The sequence below is a fragment of the Megalobrama amblycephala genome, linkage group LG20, assembly GCF_018812025.1.
Source record: "Megalobrama amblycephala isolate DHTTF-2021 linkage group LG20, ASM1881202v1, whole genome shotgun sequence".
NCBI classification, from domain to species: domain Eukaryota; kingdom Metazoa; phylum Chordata; class Actinopteri; order Cypriniformes; family Xenocyprididae; genus Megalobrama; species Megalobrama amblycephala.
In genome coordinates, this window is record NC_063063.1 from 18,819,056 (window position 1) to 18,842,419 (window position 23,364).

Consider the following 23,364-nt stretch of genomic DNA (forward strand, 5'->3'; position numbering starts at 1 on the left):
CTTTGTTGTTTGAACTATTTTTGGGTCCCCTATTTTATGAAATAATTCAGTAGAGGCTGGTCTCTCTAACATTGTGTTCATTTACAGATACAGTGTGCATGTGGTTGAGACAGAGCAAAAGACGGAGACAGATATGCAAACAAGGGTTGAGGTTTTTATGCAGATATTTAGGTGGAGAGTTTCAGTATCGCAGTAGATTGAAGAGAAAAAGATCTACAGTTCAAGAGACAAGCAGGAGTCAGAAGGTGAAATTTACCAATGTATTTTTTTTTAACGTTTGATTTTAAGTGATTATATTATATTATATTATATTAATTATATTATATTATATTATATTATATTATATTATATTATATTATATTATATTATATTATATTATGCACAATTGGTAGTATTATACTTGGCAGTGTTTATTTTCTTGGCTTTTTTTTTGTTATTCTAACATACATAACTTTAATACATACATTTATTTCATACTAGGTATATTTCAAATACCATTTACATATTTATTGACATATCAATTAAGACTTACTGATAAAAAATTGTAATTAAACTTTATTTGGAGTATTTCTTAATTTCTTAACATTTCTTAATATTAGGCCTAAAAAGGGTTTTAATGTCACTATTAATAAGGATTGTATGATCACTGTATAATATCAGTCTTCAAAAGCAAGTTATTTAAAGTGTATCTAAAGTATATTTGCAATAGTTCCACTTTGGCACAATAAAATATACTTAAATATATTTTTAGTTGGACCTCAGCACTACTTCTGCAGAATTAAGTACAAAATTAGTTGTTCCAATTTAGCCGACTTTAAGTAATACCAGTTTAGTACACCAAAAAAAAATTTTTTTAGCATATAAATATGTAAATGTACCTGTAGTATATTTAGCACATAATAAATGTATTTCAAATACATTGTAAAATATTTTTTCTCTGCTAGGGTAGTTTTAAAGGTGCCCTAGATTTTGTTTTTAAAAGATGTAATATAAGTCTAAGGTGTCCCCTGAATGTGTCTGTGAAGTTGCAGCTCAAAATACCCCATAGATTTTTTTTTTAATAATTTTTTTAACTGCCTATTTTGGGGCATCATTATAAACGCACCGATTTTATGCAGCGGCCCCTTTAAATCCCGTGGTCTCCGCCCACAGAGCTCACGCTTGCCTTAAACAGTGCCTTAACAAAGTTTACACAGCTAATATAACCCTCAAAATGGATCTTTACAAAGTGTTCGTCATGCATGCGGCATGCATGCGTCGGATTATGTGAGTATTGTATACTGTTATATTGTTTACTTCTGATTTTGAATGAGTTTGATAGCGCTCCGTGGCTAACGGCTAATGCTACACTGTTGGAGAGATTTATAAAGAATGAAGTTGTGTTTATGCATTATACAGACTGCAAGTGTTTAAAAATGAAAATAGCGACGGCTCTCTTGTCTCTGTGAATACAGTAAGAAACGATGGTAAATGAAGTTGTGTTTATGCATTATACAGACTGCAAGTGTTTAAAAATGAAAATAGCGACGGCTCTCTTGTCTCCGTGAATACAGTAAGAAACGATGGTAACTTTAACCACATTTAACAGTACATTAGCAACATGCTAATGAAACATTTAGAAAGACAGTTTACAAATATCACTAAAAATATCATGTAATCATGGATCATGTCAGTTATTATTGCTCCATCTGCCATTTTTCGCTATTGTTCTTGCTTGCTTACCTAGTCTGATGATTTGGTTGTGCACATCCAGACGTTAATACTGGCTGCCCTTGTCTAATGCCTTTTATAATGTTGGGAACATGGGCTGGCATATGCAAATATTGGGGCGTACACCCCGACTGTTACGTTGAGATTCGCCTGTTCTTCGGAGGTCTTTTAAACAAATGAGATTTATATAAGAAGGAGGAAACAATGGAGTTTGAGACTCACTGTATGTCATTTCCATGTACTGAACTCTTGTTATTTAACTATGCCAAGATAAATTCAATTTTTCATTCGAGGGCACCTTTAACTATTTTTCTGTCTTTATGTAATTTGTAATTAAAGTGATATGTACGTCAGCTGGTCATGATCACAATTAAATCACAGCTAGTTGCCAAATAAATAAATATATGGACATAATTATTTTTTTTTATTTATTTTTTTTTTTTTTAAAATATGTAAGCTGAACATGATCTAGCGAAATGTATTTTAGTGGTCATTATACAAATAAATGAATATTTGACTGCCAGTCAAAATGCATTTGGATGAATGTAATGTTGGGATTTTCTTTTGGAATGTTTTCCCAATGCCACGCAGTCACACAGGACATTGGAAAATGTTAGAGCAGCTTTGAGTCTATTATCACGATAAACCTTATTATTTCAGTATGACAGGAAGTCTCATATGTTTCCATGCATGACAGGATGGATTAGCCAACAGGCCCTCTCTTCCAAATTCCCTGACTATTTGAGGTCTTTGCCAACAAGCCTTTCCATAAAAACAGGAATTGTGTCAGATTTTTTCAAAGGTTAGCATTGGGTCATTGGTTTGGATTGGTCCTCAGACTTGTGCCATGTTGCACCCCCTAACAGGTCACCCAATTGTAGCGTATGCATTCACAGATACTGTACATACTCTAATTTGCACATCACTAGTTGCCGTATTAGGGTTTCAAGTCAAGTAGTTACTAGTGACTTTGTTAATGTTCTGAGAGCAGTAGATCCTGTTGCCCTCAGGTGAGAGACTGGCTTCTATTTCTGTTCTTCCTGTATATGTTTCAGTTACTCAGTTTTCCTCTGGTTTGTATTGTGCGGTTTGTTTTCATTATGGTGAAGCTCATAATGGGTTACACCAAAATAACAGCACCTTCAGAAGCGAGGATGCGGTCTCATTTAGAGTAATGAGGAAGAGATGCTTTCTAAAATAACTCTTTCAAACAACTGAAAGTTAATTGACTGATTTCTATACTTTTATGTGTACTAAGACATTTCTATTGAACTGACTCTTTTTCTGTCATAACATTTACAAGTGATTAAGTACAGACGGTCATTCAGTGATGTCTGCATCTTTTCAAACTGCTTTTTGAGTTTGTTCTCTGTCTCTCTTTCTTGGTAAATCATATGCAAATATTTCCATGCTTAATTTTTAACTTTACTGAATTCTCCCCATGCTTTCCTCTCATTTAAAACATGAGTTGTTTTAAATGAACAGTGTGAAAGTCCAGCCAGTTGTCAGCTGTGAACGCATCAATAAAATAACTGGCAGATGTTTCTTGGAATCTGTGAATCTTGGATCTCTCTCAGAATTTCTCCACTGCCTGGCAGAATCAATCACAGTTTTATTAGCTGCTTTTGTTTCTCTTGACCCTCTTGCTTTGGCAGATGTGTGCACTTATCTTTTGAGACATTTATATTTTAGCTGCTAAACAGAATATTGATTTTCATGCAGAACTGGAGAGACATTTTTTTCTTTTGTAAAATTTCAATTTTCTGACTTGCTGCCCTTTTCTCTGTTTTGTCCACAGGGCATATCTCCTACCGGACAGGGTCGACCCGAGTCCCCCGTGTACACAAACCTCCAGGAGTTGAAGATCTCTCAGTCATCTCTCCCACCTGTTCCCACTTCCTCCCCTCTCCACATCCTGGGCGACTGGGAAACGCACAAAGATACGAGTGGAAGAAACTTCTACTACAACCGCACGACTCAGGAGAGGACCTGGAAACCACCCCGGTCACGAGACAACGGGGTCAGTCGTGGAGACACGCCCAACACTGGAGACATGGAGGTAACAAACAACTTGAAAAATATCCATTGATATTGGTCAACTGTGTAAATATATCTGATTTGTAAAACACACCATCTTTATGCTAATGTGAGTGTGACTGTGTGCCTGCATGCTTGTGAAAGTTTGAACTGGGCCAAAGATGAAGTAGGTCTCCAGTCTATATTTAAGCTTTTGAAAAATGCTGTTCTGATATTTAAGCTTCAACAAGCAGTTGACCCAGCTTCAGACAGAACAGAGTGGAGCAACTCATTCTCAGGCGATATTACTATTATCATGGATTATTATTTAAAATAATGTCAGTTAAGTTGTTCAGAAGCTAACATGTATGTCTGTGTTTATAAGAGTAAATTGTTTGACCTGTTTCCCAGACTTATTTAGAACAGCCTTATCTGAGGTTTCGATCAAAGTTTCACAATTTTCATTGTCCATAGCTGCCATCTAGTGGTGAAAACATAAATTATGGTTTAATAAAAGGGGGGCATAGTATATTTCGTTTATCAGTTAAAATATTATCGGTTACAGATGCACTAAGTTTGCGCTGTTTACTTAGTCTTTCTGCCATTTTTGTTTTCTCTTTCTCTTGTCTCACTACCTTTAGCATTTGTCGTCTGAGGAGAACTGTCCCAGCACACACTCTAGTCAGTCAGACAGTCAGTACGGATCGCCCCCTAGAGGCTGGTCTGAGGAACTGGATGAACATGGCCACACGCTCTATGTGTCTGAATACACCAACGAGAAGGTGCTGGAAAGAGCTGCGTACACAGCAAAATCTCATTTGTTATGGATGATACATAGAGTAACAGATATTTGTCTTTGTTTGGCAGTGGATTAAGCATGTGGATGAACAAGGACGACCGTATTACTACAGTGCTGATGGATCCCGTTCAGAATGGGAGTTACCAAAAGTAAGTTAAACTTTTTCACAGGTACACCCAGACAGTCTTTTAATCATGTGTTGTTGTTAATTTCCTGCTTTAGCTCTAGTGTTAACCTGGACAGTAGGTGGTTTACCTGGAAAATCTATAAGTAACCCTGATTCCCTAATCTGGTTAGTCAAGATCAGTGTTTCTAGTGCCCCAGTCACTGCTAGACACTGTTAGACACTTTTATTACACACACTCTTACACTCATTCCATCCACACACACACACACACACACACATACACATATATGTTGTACTCCGGGGGGCTGTGCGGATTGGGCGGGCTCATGTTCGGAGGAGGGGATCTGACCGCACATGGTGCTGTGGACGGTGAGGAGAGAGGTACCCCAGCAGCTGTTCTCTATTCTTTTCTGTGTTTTTATCACTGTCTATACTCATTTAGTATATACATTTGTTAGGTTTTTTTTCTAACCAACTTGTTTTTGCTTGTTTCTTCAAAACATTGTAGAATTTCCTGTAGAATTGTGTATAAATAGATGCAGAAAATCCCACTATATTTATGAAATTTGCATAGCATTTGTAGGCTATTAATGTGGATAAAAGATGGAAATCCTCTGGATTTTGAACTGGAACTCTGTCCCCCCTTGAAATTCACTTCCTGGACTCAGTACCCCGAGCCCCCCGCATTTCCAGCCTTGGTTTGATTGATGTTTTTTTTTTTTTTTTTTTTTTTTAACACTTGCTCTCTCTTTTTTCCCTTCCTGTTTGTTCTCAGTATAATCTCTCTCCTCCGATCTCTGGAGAAGCTCCTAAGAGTCACAGTTTGGAAAGGAAGCAGCAGGAGCCCATTGTGCTGACCAAGTGGAGACACAGCACATATGTGCTGGACATCAGTGATAAGGTATGTCTATGTGTTAAACACAAGCAAATGTGCTCTTTGGTTGTGTTCTTTCTTCACAATAAAGTTCCCTTATATATATTTATATGTGTGTGTATATATATATATTTATATATATTTATATAAATTTAAAATAACTGTTTTCTGTTTAAAAATATTTTAAAATGTAGTTTATTCCTGTGATGGCAAAGCTGAATTTTCAGAAGTCATTACTCCAGGCTTCAGTGTCACATGATCCTTCAGAAATCATTCTGATATGCTGACTTGAAAACATTTGTGACCCTGGACCACAAAACCAGTCATAAGGGTCAATTTTTGGAAATTGAGATTTATACAACATCCGAAAGCTGAATAAATAAGCTTTCCATTGATGTATGGTTTGTTAGGATAGGACAATATTTGAAAATCTGGACTCTGAGGGTGCAAAAAAAATCAAAATATTGAGAAAATCACCTTTAAAGTTGTCCAAATGAAGTCCTTAGCAATGTATATTACTTACAAATATACATTTTTGATATATTTACAGTAGGAAATTTACAAAATATTTTCATGGAACATGATCTTTACTTAATATCCTAATGATTTTTGGCATAAAAGAAAAATCTATAATTTTGACCCATACAGTGTATTGTTGGCTATTGCTACAAATATACCCTTGCGACTTATGAATGGTTTTGTGGTCCAGGGTCACATTTATTATTATTATAAATGATGAAAACAGTGTACAATTTTTGTTCAGGATTCTTTGATGAATAGAAAGAACAGCATTTATTTGAAATAAAATCTTTTGTAACATTATAAATGCCTTTAGTGTCACTTTTTTATCAATCGAATGCATCCTTGCTGAATAGAAGTATTAATTGTTTAATATCTTCCCAAAAAAAGAAAAAAAAGAAAAAGAAAATATTATTGACCCCAAATTTTATTTTATGTTTATATTTACTTTGGTAGTGTGTAATGTTACAAAAGGTTTTTTTTTTTTTTTTCCCAATAGACCAGCACTTAATGAATGTAACATAACCACTTTGATGTTTATTGCCCTGGGTTATGACTTTTTGGGTGTTTATGGTTATTACTGACTCCATTTATGTAACTCTCAGGCCCTCTCAAATCTTTTACTATGAAAACCAGCATGTAGCCTAAAAGCCAATTAGAAGGCTGTCAAAGTCGTTTTTTTCCCACACAGATGCCAGTGAAGATTAACACATACCAAATATATTTCCTATAAGAGAGCGTGAGGCTTTTAACACTTCTTAATCTCAGTGCATGTGTTTTGTGTTTTATTTTGTCACTCAATTATGCTGGTTCTTTAAAGATGCTAAATGAAACAAGCCTGACATCATGTTGCTCTTGTGTCACACAATGGTTTTCATTCCAGCTGCCATTCAAAAACAGATGGTTCAGCGTGAACCGCCTCTCCAGGGGCTTCGGTCTGTCACTGTACAGAGAAGTTAGTCACCTCATTATGCCGTAACCAATCAGATGTGATTACAGACTTCTTGATTTCTTCACCTTCCCAAATTGAAATAGTTTTCAAGCAAATCAAGGAAATAAATGAGTTTTAGTTAATCAAAACCTGCTCAAAATGTGCACTTCATGATTTCTACATGATTTATCTGGGTGTGTATATATGTGTGCTTATTTGAATGTTTGTGTGCTGCCTTTATACTAACTTTTTTATTACTAACATGTCAAAAACATCTTGTACAAATAATTCATAGTACATCAAGACTTGAACTAACTGAGTCTGACCATTATCTGTCATGTAAACACTAATATATCAGCCTTTTTCTCAGGAAATTCTTAATTGCATTCAGAATGTATCTAACCTTTTTTTGTATTCATCCTCTAACCACCTCTACTCTGAATGTTTAACACCACACATTTTCTGCTTTATCACTTGCAGGAGTCTGTAAATGCCAAACACAACTCTCCTGAATCAGACTCTTGCCCCTCTTCACCAAAACACCCCTCTACCGTTAGTATAACCAATAACACGTGAATGTGGCTTTTTTCAGTTTATTAACATTCAGTTCTCTTGTAAATGCATGTTGTCATTAGAATTAACAATGCAATTTCAGTTGCCTAATTTAAATACTACTGCTAATAATAATAATAATAATTTTTATACATTATATTATAATCATTATAATATATAATAATAAACCATATTCTTATTTTATGTATTTATTTACTTTTTTATTTGATATTTTCCCCTTTATTGTTATTTGTTTTTCCTTTTCATGTTTATTCACTGAGCTCATTTTTCTCCTCTCTGTAGCCCTCAGAAAAGTGTGGTGTTCTCAATGTCACCAAAATCACTGAACATGGCAAGAAAGTCAGGTAAAAAATTTTTTTTTTTTTAGGTTGGGGAAATAGATAGACAGTAAAATACTAATAATGTTTATGCATTATGCAGTAATATGTTGTGTGTGTGTGTATTTTTATATATATATATATATATATATATATATATATAAATAATTTTTTTTTTTTTTTTTTTTTTAAGAAAAAAGTTATTTTTCTTTTCGGTTGATGCTACAAAGAATGAATTGTGCTAAATTGTGATATCTAAGCATTGGTCATTAAAGTGTCCCTATTATGGTTTTCCGAATATTAATTTTATAGGGATAGTTCACCCAAAAAAAAAAAAAAAAACATGAAAATTACCCCATGATTTACTCATTCTCAAGCCATCCTAGGTGTACATGACTATCTTCTTTCAGACGAACACAATCGGAGATATATTTAGAAATATCCTGGCTTTTCCAAATCATAACCACCTATGGCTTGAGGTTGAGTAAATCTAAATTAGGTAAAATTGGGTAATTTTAATTTTTGGGTGAACTATCCCTTTAATGCAGTATGTAATAGAACTGTTTGTGAATGTAAAAGGTCTGCAAAGTTTTAAAGGTGCCCTAGATTCAAAAATCGAATTTACCTCGGCATAGTTAAATAACAAGAGTTCAGTACATGGAAGTGACATACAGTGAGTCTCAAACTCCATTGTTTCCTCCTTCTTATATAAATCTCATTTGTTTAAAAGACCTCCGAAGAACAGGCGAATCTCAACATAACACCGACTGTTACGTAACAGTTGGGGTGTACGCCCCAATATTTGCATATGCCAGCCAATGTTCCCAACATTATGAAAGGCATTAGACAAGGGCAGAACGTCTGGATGTGCACAGCTTAATCAACAGACTAGGTAAGCAAGGAAGGACAACAGCGAAAAATGGCAGATGGAGCAATAATAACTGACATGATTCATGATAACATGATATTTTTAGTGATATTTGTAAATTGTCTTTCTAAATGTTTTGTTAGCATGTTGCTAATGTACTGTTAAATGTGGTTAAAGTTACCATAATTTCTTACTGTATTCACGGAGACAAGAGCCATCACTATTTTCATTATTAAACACTTGCAGTCTGTATAATTCATAAACACAACTTCATTCTTTATAAATCTCTCCAACAGTGTAGCATTAGCCATTAGCCACGGAGCATAGCCTCAAACTCATTCAGAATCAATGTAAACAATATAACAGTATACAATACTCACATAATCCGACGCATGCATGCCGCATGCATGACGAACACCTTGTAAAGATCCATTTGAAGGTTATATTAGCTGTTTGAACTTTTTTATGTTGTTTAAGGCATGCGCGAGCTCTTGGGGCGTGGAGCACCAGATTTAAAGGGCCACACACCCTGAATCGGCTCATTTCTAATTATGCCCCAAAATAGGCCGTTAAAAAAATGAATTAAAAAAAATCTATGGGGTATTTTGAGCTGAAACTTCACAGACACATTCAGGGGACACCTTAGACTTATATTACATCTTTTAAAAAAAAAGTTCTAGGGCACCTTTAAACATCAAAGTGCATGTCAAATAAACTTATTGTCTTCTAAAAGAAAGGATCAATTCTGAACTGCCGAAATGAGTCGTCAATAATTCCAGTCTCACTTCCTGTTACAAACCTATGCAGGTTTGTAACACATTTGCTTAATGCCAGCCTATGGTCTTCATTGGCTGCTCGCAAACAACGCCTACTTTGCCCCGCCCTCAAACACTGTAGTTATAGCTGAGGCTTGGAAGAGTTTGGTTTGTGATGTTGACGGTACAAAGATGCTGTTTTCTGCACTGTGAAAGCAAATCCACTTGGGTTCGAATTGATATAGTAAAACCGACGCCATCACTGAGGAAGCTTCCGGAGCTGAAATTCAAATATGGTAATGAAGGTTTTGTTTCCGACATGCCCTGTAGCAAAGTCCCTTTAAGACAAGTCATTTCACTCGGCGGCCATCTTTGAAACGCCTCTCAGGGATGCAAGTGCAGCTCCTATCTCTTTGAATGGGAAAACATCAAATTCTCCAAAACTGTTCGCCAAGCTTTCGATTAAATTTCATATTTGAAATCACCAATGAAATCTGACAACAACTTCCTTATAAATTTTGTTTCTAAACACTCAAATTATGACAGCATTTTTCAATCTAATAATCATGTGCAGTCCTAAGTGTGCATCTCTATAGAAAGCGCGCGTCTGACTGTTTCTATAGGAACCGGAGCTTCTAACGGCTGCTGCAGTGACGCGATGAATTTACCAGTCGGCGATTGGCTCTTATTTAGAAGGCGGGACTTATTCCGCCATATTGCACGTTGCACTTTCTCCCATTCATAATAATACAAGTGCACCGCCTTCTTTATATAAAGTCTTTGCCTGTAGTCTGAACAGACTGACCAATCAGAGCAGAGTAAAAGGAGGGGTTTAGAGAGAACTGGATCCTTGATTGAGCTGTTTCAGACACTGTGAGAAAAGATGTGATGCTGCACTGTATATTATGAGAAAACCTGTTGTCTAAAACAAAATTAGGAGCCTTTAAAATAGCATAATAGGGGCACTTAAAAAAAAAAAATGCAGTTTTTGGTGATTTCCTTTTCTAGTTTATCATTTGATCTTTAAAATAGTGACACAGATGCTCACTTATTGTTTTTATTGTCCTGCAGGAAGAATTGGGCCTCCACCTGGACTGTCCTGCAGGGATCCTCATTACTCTTTGCAAAGGGTCAGGGCAGCGGCACCAGCTGGGTATGTATTAATGCCAGGTTACAATGGTCCATTCCTCTGGGGCAAGGAGGGAATTTTCTTCTTGAAAATTGTTCAGTGTATTTGACCTTGTTGGTCTGTAGCAACGGTTGACAGCATTATTTCAATTTACATGCTTTGAATTCTGGCAGGCTCCTCCATAGTCTCAAATTTGCCTGCATTTATGCAGGAGTGTACCACTGTGCAAACTGCGTCCACATTCAGTGCTCAACAAATGTGAACAAAAAAAGACACCTTTTACATAAAAAAGTAGTATTCAGATTACTATAAACATTAGCTCTCTTGCTGATTTGTACCTCTCTCTTTCGTTTAAATCTCCCATGTGTGTTGTGAGTGTTTTCATGCATCATCACTCTTTTTCTGTTCTTTTCCTTTGTTTCATCTCTTCTCTGTCTCTTCAAAGTCGTACTGCCGCAATGGTTCCTTTCCTGAACTCCTCCTTTCATTGCTAAGTAACTGGAAGCGTTCGATTAAGCCCCGGCCTGCAGTGTCCTATACGCACTGTAGACGCGACCGGGCTCCTTCTGTATGTGTCAGCCTCTCTGAACAGAATGAATGTGCCCAATATGCTGATCTAGGAACAGTTTTGCATAGATTAAAGATGAATGCGATTTGTAATTTGATGATAAATTCTTCAGATGGTTTAAAAAACGGTATGGTGTTTGATATGATTTAATTCCATTATATAAATATTTATAAGTTAATATAAGTTATGTGATGTAGAGCTGTTCTGAGATCAGCTGAGCAGGGCAGCTTGTCTCCCATTTTATTTGTGCATGTCCTACTTTCTGCCTGTGCGCCACACTTATCGCCCTCTGCTATGTGCTTGATGTCAGTTCGTCCTGCAAGAGAGTGAATTTCAAACTTTTAATATGTCAAATAACCAGAGTTAGTAAATGAAAATGGATGTTTGCTGGCATGCATTTCTGCATAATTAGACTCATTTATTTTATGCTATTTGAATGTGTAAAAAATCACAACATACAAAGTGGAGCTTACCACTGCGCAAAGCAAAATATGGGAATGCTCTTTGCAAACCATTGTGCATTTAATATTCAAATCTAACCTATTAGTGGACATTCCCTGGCACCCAGAACTAATTGACACTTAAAATGCAGTGTTCTCCGTTAACTCACTTTTGACCAGGTACAACAATATAGCTATTGTTTAACAGCACTGGACTAAAGAGAATCTTAAATAACTCACATAAAACTGAAAAAAAAGTCATTTAAAACTCATTTAAACTGAGCTGTTTAATTTACCTTTGTTATTAAAGTTTGGAGGCAACCAGTCCAAACCAGAATTCACAGTGGACCTCCGAGGAGGTTCGGTCGAATGGGCATCCAAAGAAAAGTCCAGCAAGAAACATGTAATTGAGGTGAGAGTCAGCTGATTTTACCTCCTGAATTTCTCAAAATTGTAGTAAATACTTTCTGTTTTAACATTTCTGGTTAATTTACAGTAATTACAGGGCAATTTCCAGTTGAATTAGCAGAAGAAGATAAAGCAATAAGCCATGAGAGACTGTTGGTTACATTTATTTTAACACTGGTTGAGGTTGTTTTTACAGTGCCTAGAACTCTTAACCTTAATAAAATTACAGTAATTTAACCATTACTGGCTTATTACTTTTATTTAACGACAACAGCAATACTTTAAGACAACAGTAGCTGATTTATTACTTACTTATTTTATTAGTTATTTAGTATTTGTTAGATATTAGCCAAGTTATTAGTAATGAAAATCCTGATAAATTGCATCATGTACTATAATACAGTTACAGTTACATTAGCATAATTGCAGCATGTTTACAATTGCCAAGCAACATAGCATTTATAATATTAGTTTTTCAAGATTAAAGGCACAATATGTAATTTTCCGCCACTAGAGGTCGCATATTCAAAACAAAGGCGTAGCTTGATGAGGCCTGTGGAAAAGAATCCAACGAGACTCGGGCAGAAATCATATTCATGGATTAGCTAATGTGTTAAACATTTATTAACATTACTGTAGTATGAAGCAGGGTGGGGCTGAAAGCCTTTGGAGCGGAATGAAGCAGCTGGAGCAATCGCTAATGAGAGTCAAGCGCAAGCACGACACATGGCTTGAAAGCAGTGGAGCTTTTATAATGCCACAGACACCGCTTCCGCTTCTTCCGGTTATGAGTATGTGGGGTAACGCAGTGCTGTTTTATCATATTAGACACATTTTTTTGTGTTGAAAGTTTTATAATGCTACTCTGGGCGTTCGATCGGCGGCTACTATGAGACACTTGTTGCACACTGCAGTAAGCTAGATTGATATTAGTCATGGTAAAACTTGGTACACGCTGTAAATCAAGAAAACAAGATTTAAACAATAATGGTGCGTTCACACCGGACGCGAATGAAGCGGTAAGCGCGAGTGATTTACATGTTAAGTCAATGCAAAGACGCGAATAGACATCCTGCGGCGCCATTCGCGTGGATTGAGCAATTCTGGCGTTTGACGCGCGTAACGCGCAAGTTGAAAAATCTGAACTTTGGCGAAAATTCGCGCCGCATTAACCAATCAGGAGCTTGCTCTAGTAGTGACGTGACGTAGCGAGCTGAGGCAGAAATTCGAAACAACAATGGAGGACAAAATCATCGTCGCTGTACATCTTCATACATTTATAGAAACAGAAATAAAAAGGATCGTGTTTGAAAGAAAGTGAGTATGGAGGTCGGACAATCTGATAAGTTGTAAAAAACGGTCTTTACTCAATTTGAGCTATATATATATACATATTAAGACTACAATCTAACTAAAGACGACCAATTGAGCTTATTCACTGTAATTTACAATTATTTCCCCACTGACACGTTGTGTTTATTCAGAGGAAGTGTGCAGAAAGAAGTGGGAGAGTCTGAGACACATAAAGGAGCGGGAGAGCCCCTCTCATGACGCGAATTCGCGTCTGTTGTAAAGGGATTTTCACGCGTAAATGAATCGAGTAAACTCAATATGTCCAAGCATCCATCTACGCGTGAATAGCGTGTTTTATTCGCGCAAGTCGTGTCTGGTGTGAACGCAGTATCAGACTTACTGTGTTGAGCTATATAACAGTGATTCGTTTTCTGTCAATGAATGTATCCAAACAGTTGCTCACCTGTCTAATAAAACATAATATATTAAAGCGTCTTTGGTGTTTCCATGGTTTCTACAAAATAAAACCGTAAATCGAGGGTAACGCGGGTATGATGTCATTGACATGCGTTGAAATGACACAGTCCATGTCCTGGTTAAAATTGCTTATTTCTCTTAATTTAAACATTCTTGGAAACATTTGGGATTATGTAAGTACACAAGTCAACAAAATATATAACATTGTTCTAGTGGTTTTTGAATATTTTAATCCAGAAATCTTACATAGTGTGCCTTTAACTGTAATATTTCTTACTGTAACTGAATCTCTCCTGACACCTGCCTTTGCCTAATACGATCCCACTGACCTGATGTAAACTTTGACCCCGGCAGCTGAAGACACGAGTGGGCACAGAGCTGCTGATCCAGTCTGAGATTGACAGTGTTATTAATGACTGGTTCAGAGCGCTTTCTGAGACCATCAACACACATGTGAGTGAAATACACACACTGCAAAAATATGAATTAAACAGTTCAAAATCACATTGACGATGCATGTATGTTGTAGGCTTGGGAGTCTGATGAAGCCATTGAAGAAGACATGCCCGAGTCTCCTGGATCTGAGAAACACGACAAAGAGAAAGACCCCAGAGACTCAAAGAAAAACAGAAGTACAGAAAACATACATTTGTAAAATAAATGATAACTACGTAATGGGTTTGTGCTGAGTCATGACATGCACCTGTGTGTTTGTGCAGTAGTAAAGAACTCCAGCATGGAGTCGTCCGAACAGAAGAAGACCAGAGTGAAGCTGAAGAAGTTCCTCACACGGAGACCCACCTTACAGGCTGTCAGAGACAAGGGCTACATAAAAGGTAACATACCTTGATATAAGTGCATACAGCTTAGTATCAGAAGCTAACAAGACTTTTTAAGCATTTGTGAATGATTTACGTAAAGAGGAAGTGGTTCTGTTAGAAAACACCTCTGGTAACCCTCCTGTCTGTTCTCAGATCAAGTGTTTGGCTGCAGTTTGACTGCCCTGTGTCAGAGAGAAGGCACTTCTGTGCCTAATTTTGTCAAGATGTGCATTGAGCATGTGGAGAATACAGGTACTTTATTGATTGCGATTGGTTATTAATACACTCTTTGAGTTGTCGTTCTTGGACTACATCCACTTCCTGTCTCATTTCTCTGCATCTTTTTCTCAGGCTTAAGTGTTGATGGCTTGTACAGAGTCAGTGGAAATCTGGCTGTCATACAGAAACTGCGCTTTGCCGTCAATCATGGTAGGGAATTTTTTGTTTGTTTATGCAGTTTTATAAAATGATCTCGCAAACGGGTCTCACACATTGTTATTGTTAACTACAATTTTTTTTTTTAATTATTTAAAAAATAAAGCTGAAATGAAATAAAATATACAGTACAGTCCAAAAGTTTGGAACCACTAAGATTTTTAATGTTTTTAAAAGAAGTTTCGTCTGCTCACCAAGGCTACATTTATTTAATTAAAAATACAGTAAAAAACAGTAATATTGTGAAATATTATTACAATTTAAAATAACTGTGAACTATTTAAATATATTTGACAAAGTAATTTATTCCTGTGATGCAAAGCTGAATTTTCAGCATCGTTACTCCAGTCTTCAGTGTCACATGATCCTTCAGAAATCATTCTAATATGCTGATTTGCTGCTCAGTAAACATTTATGATTATTTTCAATGTTGAAAACAGTTGTGTACTTTTTTTTTTCAGGATTCCTTGATGAATAGAAAGTTCAAAAGAACAGCATTTATCTGAAATACAAAGCTTCTGTAGCATTATACACTACCGTTCAAAAGTTTGGGGTCAGTAAGAATTTTTATTTTTATTTTTTTGAAAAGAAATTAAAGAAATTAATACTTTTATTCAGCAAGGATGCATTAAATCAATCAAAAGTGGCAGTAAAGACATTTATAATGTTACAAAAGATTAGATTTCAGATAAACACTGTTCTTTTGAACTTTCTATTCATCAAATAATCCTGAAAAAAATATTGTACACAAATATTTTGTACAATTGTACACATTAAATGTTTCTTGAGCAGCAGATCAGCATATTAGAATGATTTCTGAAGGATCATGTGACACTGAAGACTGGAGTAACGATGCTGAAAATTCAGCTTTGCATCACAGGAATAAATTACTTTGTCAAATATATTTAAATAGTACACAGTTATTTTAAATTGGAATAATATTTCACAATATTACTGTTTTTTACTGTATTTTTAATTAAATAAATGTAGCCTTGGTGAGCAGACGAAACTTCTTTTAAAAACATTAAAAATCTTAGTGGTTCCAAACTTTTGGACTGTACTGTAAATATTAGATGGAAAAATTTAAGCTTAAAAAATGGAAGTACTAAAATTGCTAAAAACTGAAATAAAAATAAATTATAAAGTATTTAGAAATAATTATAAAAAAAACTAATCATAATGGCTAAAGCATATAACTAACTAAAACTAAAATTAAAGTGAAGACTCAAAATATTAATAAATTCTGATGGCATATAAATGATACTAAAATAACGGTCATGCACATCTCCTACATTGAAAACTAACAACAAAGTTCAAACAATCAGACAGAAAATGACTCGTACTTTATCCAGTGGTATATTAGCTGTGTCTGTCAAAGGTTCTCCTTGTATAGCAGTCCGTGTCCAGCAGCTTTATTTTGAATTGGTATAAAGGGCGTGTTTATATATCTGCAGATGAAAAGGTGAATCTGGAAGACAGCAAATGGGAGGATATCCACGTGACTACAGGTGCTCTGAAGATGTTTTTCCGGGAGCTTCCGGAGCCTCTGTTCACCTACACATCCTTTAATGACTTTGTCGAAGCCATCAGTGAGTTCTTTCATTTCTTTGTTCATCTTCGTTTTGGCAAAGATGTTTTTTAAAGAAGTACTTGTTTGATTGATTCACAAATTGATGTAACTGCTAACTAGGTTTCATATGAGCTGTCTTGGTTTTTCTTGAACTTTTACAATTTCTTAATTCTTCTTTTCACTTTTTAATTTAAAATATACAGTGGGGTCCAGAGATCTGGGATTAAACTCAAATTTAAACCTAAATAAACTTTAATTATAAAATAAAAAATAAGAAATATTATGTAAAATGAAGATGAAATGTGAAAGATTCTTCACCATTTCTTGAGCTCCTTTGTACAAACAGTCAAATGTTCTTGCTTCTATTGAAATATGATACTGTTCTAAAGTTTGGGGTCTGCAAGTCTCTAATGTTCACCAACGCTGAATTTTATTTGATCAAAAATACAGTAAAAAATAAGTATTACAATTTGAATTTTAACTTATTTCAGTTTAAAATAACCTTTTTAATGTATTTAAAAATGTAATTTATTCCTGTGATGCAAAGCTGAATTTTCAGCATCATGACTCCAATCTTTAGTGTCACATGATCCTTCAGAAATCAGTCTAATATGCTGATTTGGTACTCAATAAACATTTCTTAATATTATGAATGCTGAAAACAGTTTCTGTGTATTATTATTATTATTATTTTTTTTTTTTTTGTTTGTTTGTTTGTTTGTTTTTTGGAAACACTTTTGATCAATTTAATGCATCCTTGCTGAATAAAAGTATTAATTTCTTTAATATATATATATATATATATATATATATATATATATATATATATATATATATATATATATCTTTCTGATCCCAGACTTTTGAACAGTAGTGTGCAAAGTGTTCTTTAAATGTTCTTTTTAATAAGGAAACAACATGGACATTGATTTTATCATTAAACACCCAGAAGTCTAATAAAGCATCAACCACAAGAGGGAGCAGTATGACTTGGGAATAGTTTTTATAGTTCCCAGAGCTGGATTATCCAGAGCATCTCATTCTCAACAGTATCCTAATCCTGCTCTTTTTCATTGCTTGATTTTCAGAACCCTCAGATTACAAGCAGCGAGTCCAATCCATAAAAGACTTGATCAAACAGTTGCCAAAACCCAATCAGGAAACAATGAAAGTGTTATTCAAACACCTAAAAAGGTAAGGAACCGCTCCTGTCATTGTTTTTAAAGGAACTTTTGTGTATTACACACTGGGCCATTTATTGCACGGCTTTGAGTTAATAAGCTTTCCTTTCCAAACCATCATCATTCATTATTGATTTGGGGCCATGCTGGTGTGTGTGATTGTTGGAGGTGAGGAGGGTGTGGTCCGTGCTCTGCACAGCAAGCCTCTATCGAGTTATCTCACTGTATCCATTACTGGGACAGACCTGGAGACTAGCCAACTACATCATTATGAGAGAGAGAGACACACACATGCGGAGCAGGAGAGACTGGAGGGAGGGTCTACACCACATCCTACTGATGCATGGCCATTGGCACTGGGTGTGATGCACGAGCCATAGAAAGAGAAAGAGAGTTTTGAGAAATATTGCGAGCCAAAGACAGTGACAGAGAGAGAACATGAAGGGCTGTATGGAGGAAAGTGTGAGGTGCTGTAGTTAATCCAGGCGCGGCTGTCTACGATTGTGATGCAGTAGGAATGTAATTCAATTAGTTAACGGCCTGTGTAAACAGTTCTTGACTGTGACATCAACCTTGGGAGCTTCACAGGAAACGGCAGATGTGGAGAACGCAACTGTTATGTTGCTGATGCTCCAGGCTCCATAGATGTGGTCTAGTTTAGACTATCAGCATGATTTGCAGCTCATTTTGGAAAAGAACTACCCATTTAGACAGGAATACATGTGATTGACATTTAACACATTCACTTTGTTGTTATTAGGAATGCATATTGCATGATATAAAAATTATAGCTGATATTAAATTTATATGCTATTTTGCCTAAATAAATAAAACAAAAAAACACTAAAATGTAGGTGTCGCAACATTTATATTATAATTTTTACATCAATATATATATATTTTTTTAAACAGTTTTATGAAATTATTAATTGTTTTTATTAGGGCTGTCAAACGATTAATTGCGATTAATCGCATACAAAATAAAAGTTTGAGTTTTAACTGTGTGTAATTATTATGTATATATAAATACAAACTGTGTGTAATTATTATGTATATATAAATACAAACACATTCATGTATATATTTGAGAAATATTTACAAGTATATGTATTTTATGTTTTTATAGAATTTATATTATATATATAAATAAAAATATTTTGTACATAAATAATATTTCTCTTAAATATATACATAAATTTGTGTATTTATATATACATAATAATTATACTCACACATATATTAGGCAAACTCAAACTTTTATTTTGTATGCGATTAATCGCGATTAGTCGTTTGACAGCCCTAGTTTTTATATAAAATTTTTAAATGTAGTTCATTCCTGTGATGGCAAAGCTGAATTTTCAGCAGCCATTACTGCAGTCTTAAGTGTCACAAGATATCACATTTTTATTATCAATGTTGAAAACAGTTGTACTATATATATTTTTTCTGAATACTTTGAATAGAAAGTCTTCATAGAAAGGAAATATTTTGCAACATGATTAAAGGGATAGTTCACCCAAAAATGAAAATTCTGTCATCATTTACTCCCCCTCATGTTGTTCCAAACCTGATATTTGAAGATATTTGGAAGAATGTTTGTAACCAAGCAGATCTCACTATAATAGTTTTTCCTACTATGGTAGTCAATGGGGTGTGAGATCTGCTTGGTTACAAACATTCTTCCAAATATCTTCCTTTGTGTTCAACAGAACAAAGAAATTCACACAGGTTTGGAACAACTTGAGGGGGAGTAAATGATGACAGAATTTTCATTTTTGGGTGAACAATCCCTTTAATGTCTTAAGAGTCACTTTTGATCAACTTAATGCATCGTTGCTGAATAAAAGTTCATTTCTTCCTTTAAAAAGAAACTGGAAAAATTTATGATTTTACCTGAAAGAAGATTTTCCAGCAATCCAGTCTTTAATCCATTACTAAAACTGCTCTTTTTTATCTTTCTTGTCGATTTAGGTTTATGAAGCAACTTTTTATAACTATAAATTGTTAACTCTACCTCTGTTATCACATCCATTCCAAACCTTAAAATAATCATGAGCTATAAAGCTGCTTCTTCCGTGGCAGGTGAGAGTCACATGAATCTTTAATCACTCTGGGCTTTCTTTAGGGAGTTGTCTCGTTCAGTCTAGTGAGGTGTGTTCGTTTCTTCTGTATTTCAACTCTAATTTTTCTCTTAGCCTTGTGAAGGACATCAGTCAAAGTGTCCCTTGCTCCCTCTCTTAAGAGATTCCCATTATCTTTTGTAAATCTGAAATGACAACACTATTTAGACGTGTCTGTTCTTGCGCGTCGTTTTAAGGCATATTCAGAAGATGCTTTTTTGTTGGGGACATCACCTTCACACCTTCAGTATGCTTACTTCTGGTTACTTTAAATCAACTCAAAGTTAAAATGAAGTGGGAAATAAACAAAGAACTCCATTTTCACTGTACATATAGAGTGAATCATTTTCCTTCATGTTGTCGTATGATGTGCCTTACTGTGTAATTCTGAATGTAATTTGAGAGCGGCATTGAGTCTCAATCGTAATTGCTATATCAAACACGCACAATGACATTTGCCTTTGCCTCCATTTGCATTTAAATGGCTCTCGGTCCACTGTAACTCAAAATGGAGGATGGAGGCATAGCGTTCCAGAAAAATTACGGTCTGACATTTTGCTGTTGCAGGGAAAAGGCATCTGTATTTATGTAATTTAAGCACAATACCCAAACATTTATATTAAAAAGTAAAATTGCTAGCGTTGGGAGGATTTGTCATTTTAATGTGGAGTAGATTGGTTTGTGTGTGGTTAAGAATACAGAAATGCCACAAATTCACCTCACATGATTTCTTTGTCAGACAAACTATAAGCTAGACAAACGAATGATGGTTATAGTTTTAACCAATTTACAGGAAAGCAAGACTGGCACTCTCAGATTCTCTCTCTGTTTTTCAGAGTGATAGATCACGGCGAGGTGAACAGGATGACGACCCAGAGCGTGGCTATCGTGTTCGGCCCGACTTTGCTGCGGCCGGAGATCGAGACGGGCAATATGGCGGTTCATATGGTCTATCAGAACCAGATTGTAGAACTCATCCTTCTAGAGTACGAGAACATTTTTGGGAGGTAGAACATGAGAATCAATCCAGAGAACACAATGCCAGAAGTTTAACATCTCATATCCATCGCACAAACACGCACCACTGCTGTGGACCAAGCTTAAAAGTGTATATAACCAACGTGAGTGGATTTACTGTGACTTATGACCGGAGATATAAGCAAAGAAAATGAATACAGGAAGGTTATTTATGCACTTAATGTTTCTTGAAATTTTGAGGATCTACAAAATTCTTTTTTTGTTTCCCATTTGGATCGTCATTCCTTGGCTTGGAATAAGCTGGATGGACTTTTGGACAATTATGGATGGTCATTAGTTTCCATTATGCACTCTTTTTTTGAGGGGAAATCTGAATATTTTCCTAAGTTGGGCACTGGAATGGACTTTATCTTAGCCAGTATTGACGACTAGAATGAAAACTGACTGAGCAGACACTTTCAAGTCTCACCAGATTGAGTTTTTGCCGTGAAATGTTTGAAATTAAAACTGATTTTTGGGGTTTCATTCATTCAGACAAGTGTCTGACTTGTATCTGGGCACTCGCAGACTCAGAGTTTTTGTTTTCTTCATTTTTTTTCCTGTGGAATAAGCTGAAAGTGCACTGTATTAGGAGACAGTATTATTTGACAATGACTACTGACTGACAAATAATGGGGTTAATTAAAATGGACAATGATTAATAATCAGTATTAGGGCATGAATCCTGTTTCAAATGGGAAAAGCTCAGAGAAAAATCTCAAGAGTGTTTTCTCCATATCCACCCATGTTTGCCCTCCATCTGCACCTCCCTACAGTTTACTGGAAAGGCCAGGTGCCTCTTGCTTCAGGACGTCACGCTACTGGATAACAGACATGATCATCACACTGTCTCTTTTGTGTTATCCAATTTTAATGAAATGACCCTCCCTTTAATGAAATATCAGGACTTTCACACGTGCTTGAGGTCAATCCTGTGTTGTTTCCTTGGAATAAATGGACTGTGTTGTGCCGAATTGTGTAAAAAAAAAAAAAAAGTATGCAGAGAACCAGGTTGTTTTCCAGATGTGAACCTGATGTGTTGTGTAGTTTAAAAGCAAGACCTCTCAAAAACAGTCCGAGAGCTCGTCTCTCGCCCTCATAACTCTCTAGGCTTACTGGAAAAAGAAAGGCGAGATGCTTATATCGGCATTTAGGCCTTACACGGTTTCAAATCAATACCGAAATATTCATCTCCGGTTTCCTGCTCTGCCCCTGGATGGAAAGCAGCTTGATAACAAATTGACAGGATGGTACTGGAAATAGTACTGCAGCTAGTGTTTAACTGAAGGTACGCATGGTCAACGGCCGCCTTTGTCTCGTTTTTAACAAAATTCAGAAAGCATATGTACAGACTACTTCAACAAGAGCTTGAACCCTGTTGTACAAAAATGAAAAATACCAAGTGTGATGGCTTGAAGTTGTGTCAATAACAAGTGAAAATATCTAATATTGTTGATGTACGGATGAAGGAAATGAGTGATTGGTGGGATGAGGGAGGGGTGATGTCATCACGCATTGTGAACTGCACATTTTGAATGTAATTTTCAGACTAACTGCTATTTCTGAAATTGATGTCTAATCCTAATTAAAGACAAAAACTCATGGATAATATTAAAGTGATAATGCCTGAGTTATTAGTCTAGTGTTTATTTTCATTGTTCATGTTTCCATTCATCTCAATGTTTCAGAAACTGATATGAAACGACGCAGGGAACTATTAACCGTTTCCTTCCTTTTAATACAGTGATTTATAATACAAAAATAAATACTTTTTATTTGAGATTATGCAAAGCTTTTCTGTGTTTTTAAACCCTTTCTTCAGTAGCGTTCAATAAAACACTGTAGTAATTGGTTTGATTTAAAACTTTAGCAACATATTCATCTCATTAAAGCTTAAATTTATGTTTCTACCTTAGCTTTATATAACCCAGAGTCGATTTTCTAAACAGGACCACCCTTGAATCAGTGAAAAAGTGACATGGAAAATGACAGAATCGAGACTGGGTGGTGATCAAATCAAACACCTACTAGAAACCATGAGCTATGCTACTTAAAAAGAGCTAGACTTTCCAAATGAGAAAACAATTAGCTCATATCCATAATTCATAGCTCTGACCACACTCAGCTGCAGCCAGGGCCCTAGAGGTGTCTGAATTGCACACCATATGCTGCTGCGTGTCTGTGGGGCAGAGGTGCCAGGAAAGCCCCTGGTCTTGAGTGTCCGTGGAGGCCAAAGTGTGGTGAGGAAATATGAGCAAGCCATTATGACCCATAAAACATTCATGACTTTGACTCCTCTTTTTCTCCATTCTATGTCTATCATTTTCTATGTTGCCGCATCTTGCCACCTGATCGGAATGAGAGACCAAGAACATGTTTGTGTGTCTAAAAGACATGTTTATGACTGAAGACTTTC

The 23,364-nt window shown here is 35.7% G+C and overlaps 1 protein-coding gene across 13 annotated transcripts in view; it reads left to right on the forward strand.

The window, feature by feature from the left end:
• Positions 1-22,578, forward strand: part of arhgap12b (Rho GTPase activating protein 12b) — a 68,618-nt gene extending 46,040 nt beyond the window's left edge. For 2 of the 13 annotated variants that reach the window (XM_048169724.1, XM_048169728.1), the window contains 18 exons: positions 3,509-3,769; positions 4,368-4,508; positions 4,594-4,674; positions 5,428-5,553; positions 6,929-7,000; positions 7,457-7,528; positions 7,832-7,893; positions 10,561-10,642; positions 11,064-11,186; positions 11,937-12,038; positions 14,159-14,257; positions 14,334-14,436; positions 14,524-14,640; positions 14,779-14,877; positions 14,977-15,054; positions 16,515-16,649; positions 17,719-17,824; positions 20,768-22,578. In XM_048169724.1, the coding sequence (XP_048025681.1) occupies positions 3,509-3,769; positions 4,368-4,508; positions 4,594-4,674; positions 5,428-5,553; positions 6,929-7,000; positions 7,457-7,528; positions 7,832-7,893; positions 10,561-10,642; positions 11,064-11,186; positions 11,937-12,038; positions 14,159-14,257; positions 14,334-14,436; positions 14,524-14,640; positions 14,779-14,877; positions 14,977-15,054; positions 16,515-16,649; positions 17,719-17,824; positions 20,768-20,942 (2,034 nt within the window). In that variant the 3' untranslated portion in view covers positions 20,943-22,578. Of the gene's footprint in view, positions 1-70; positions 246-3,508; positions 3,770-4,367; positions 4,509-4,593; positions 4,675-5,427; positions 5,554-6,928; positions 7,001-7,456; positions 7,529-7,831; positions 7,894-10,560; positions 10,643-11,063; positions 11,187-11,936; positions 12,039-14,158; positions 14,258-14,333; positions 14,437-14,523; positions 14,641-14,778; positions 14,878-14,976; positions 15,055-16,514; positions 16,650-17,718; positions 17,825-20,767 lie in introns of those variants that run through there. The other 11 variants (XM_048169726.1, XM_048169731.1, XM_048169732.1 and 8 more) reach the window with 8 other exon arrangements.
• Positions 22,579-23,364: the final 786 nt, after the last annotated feature.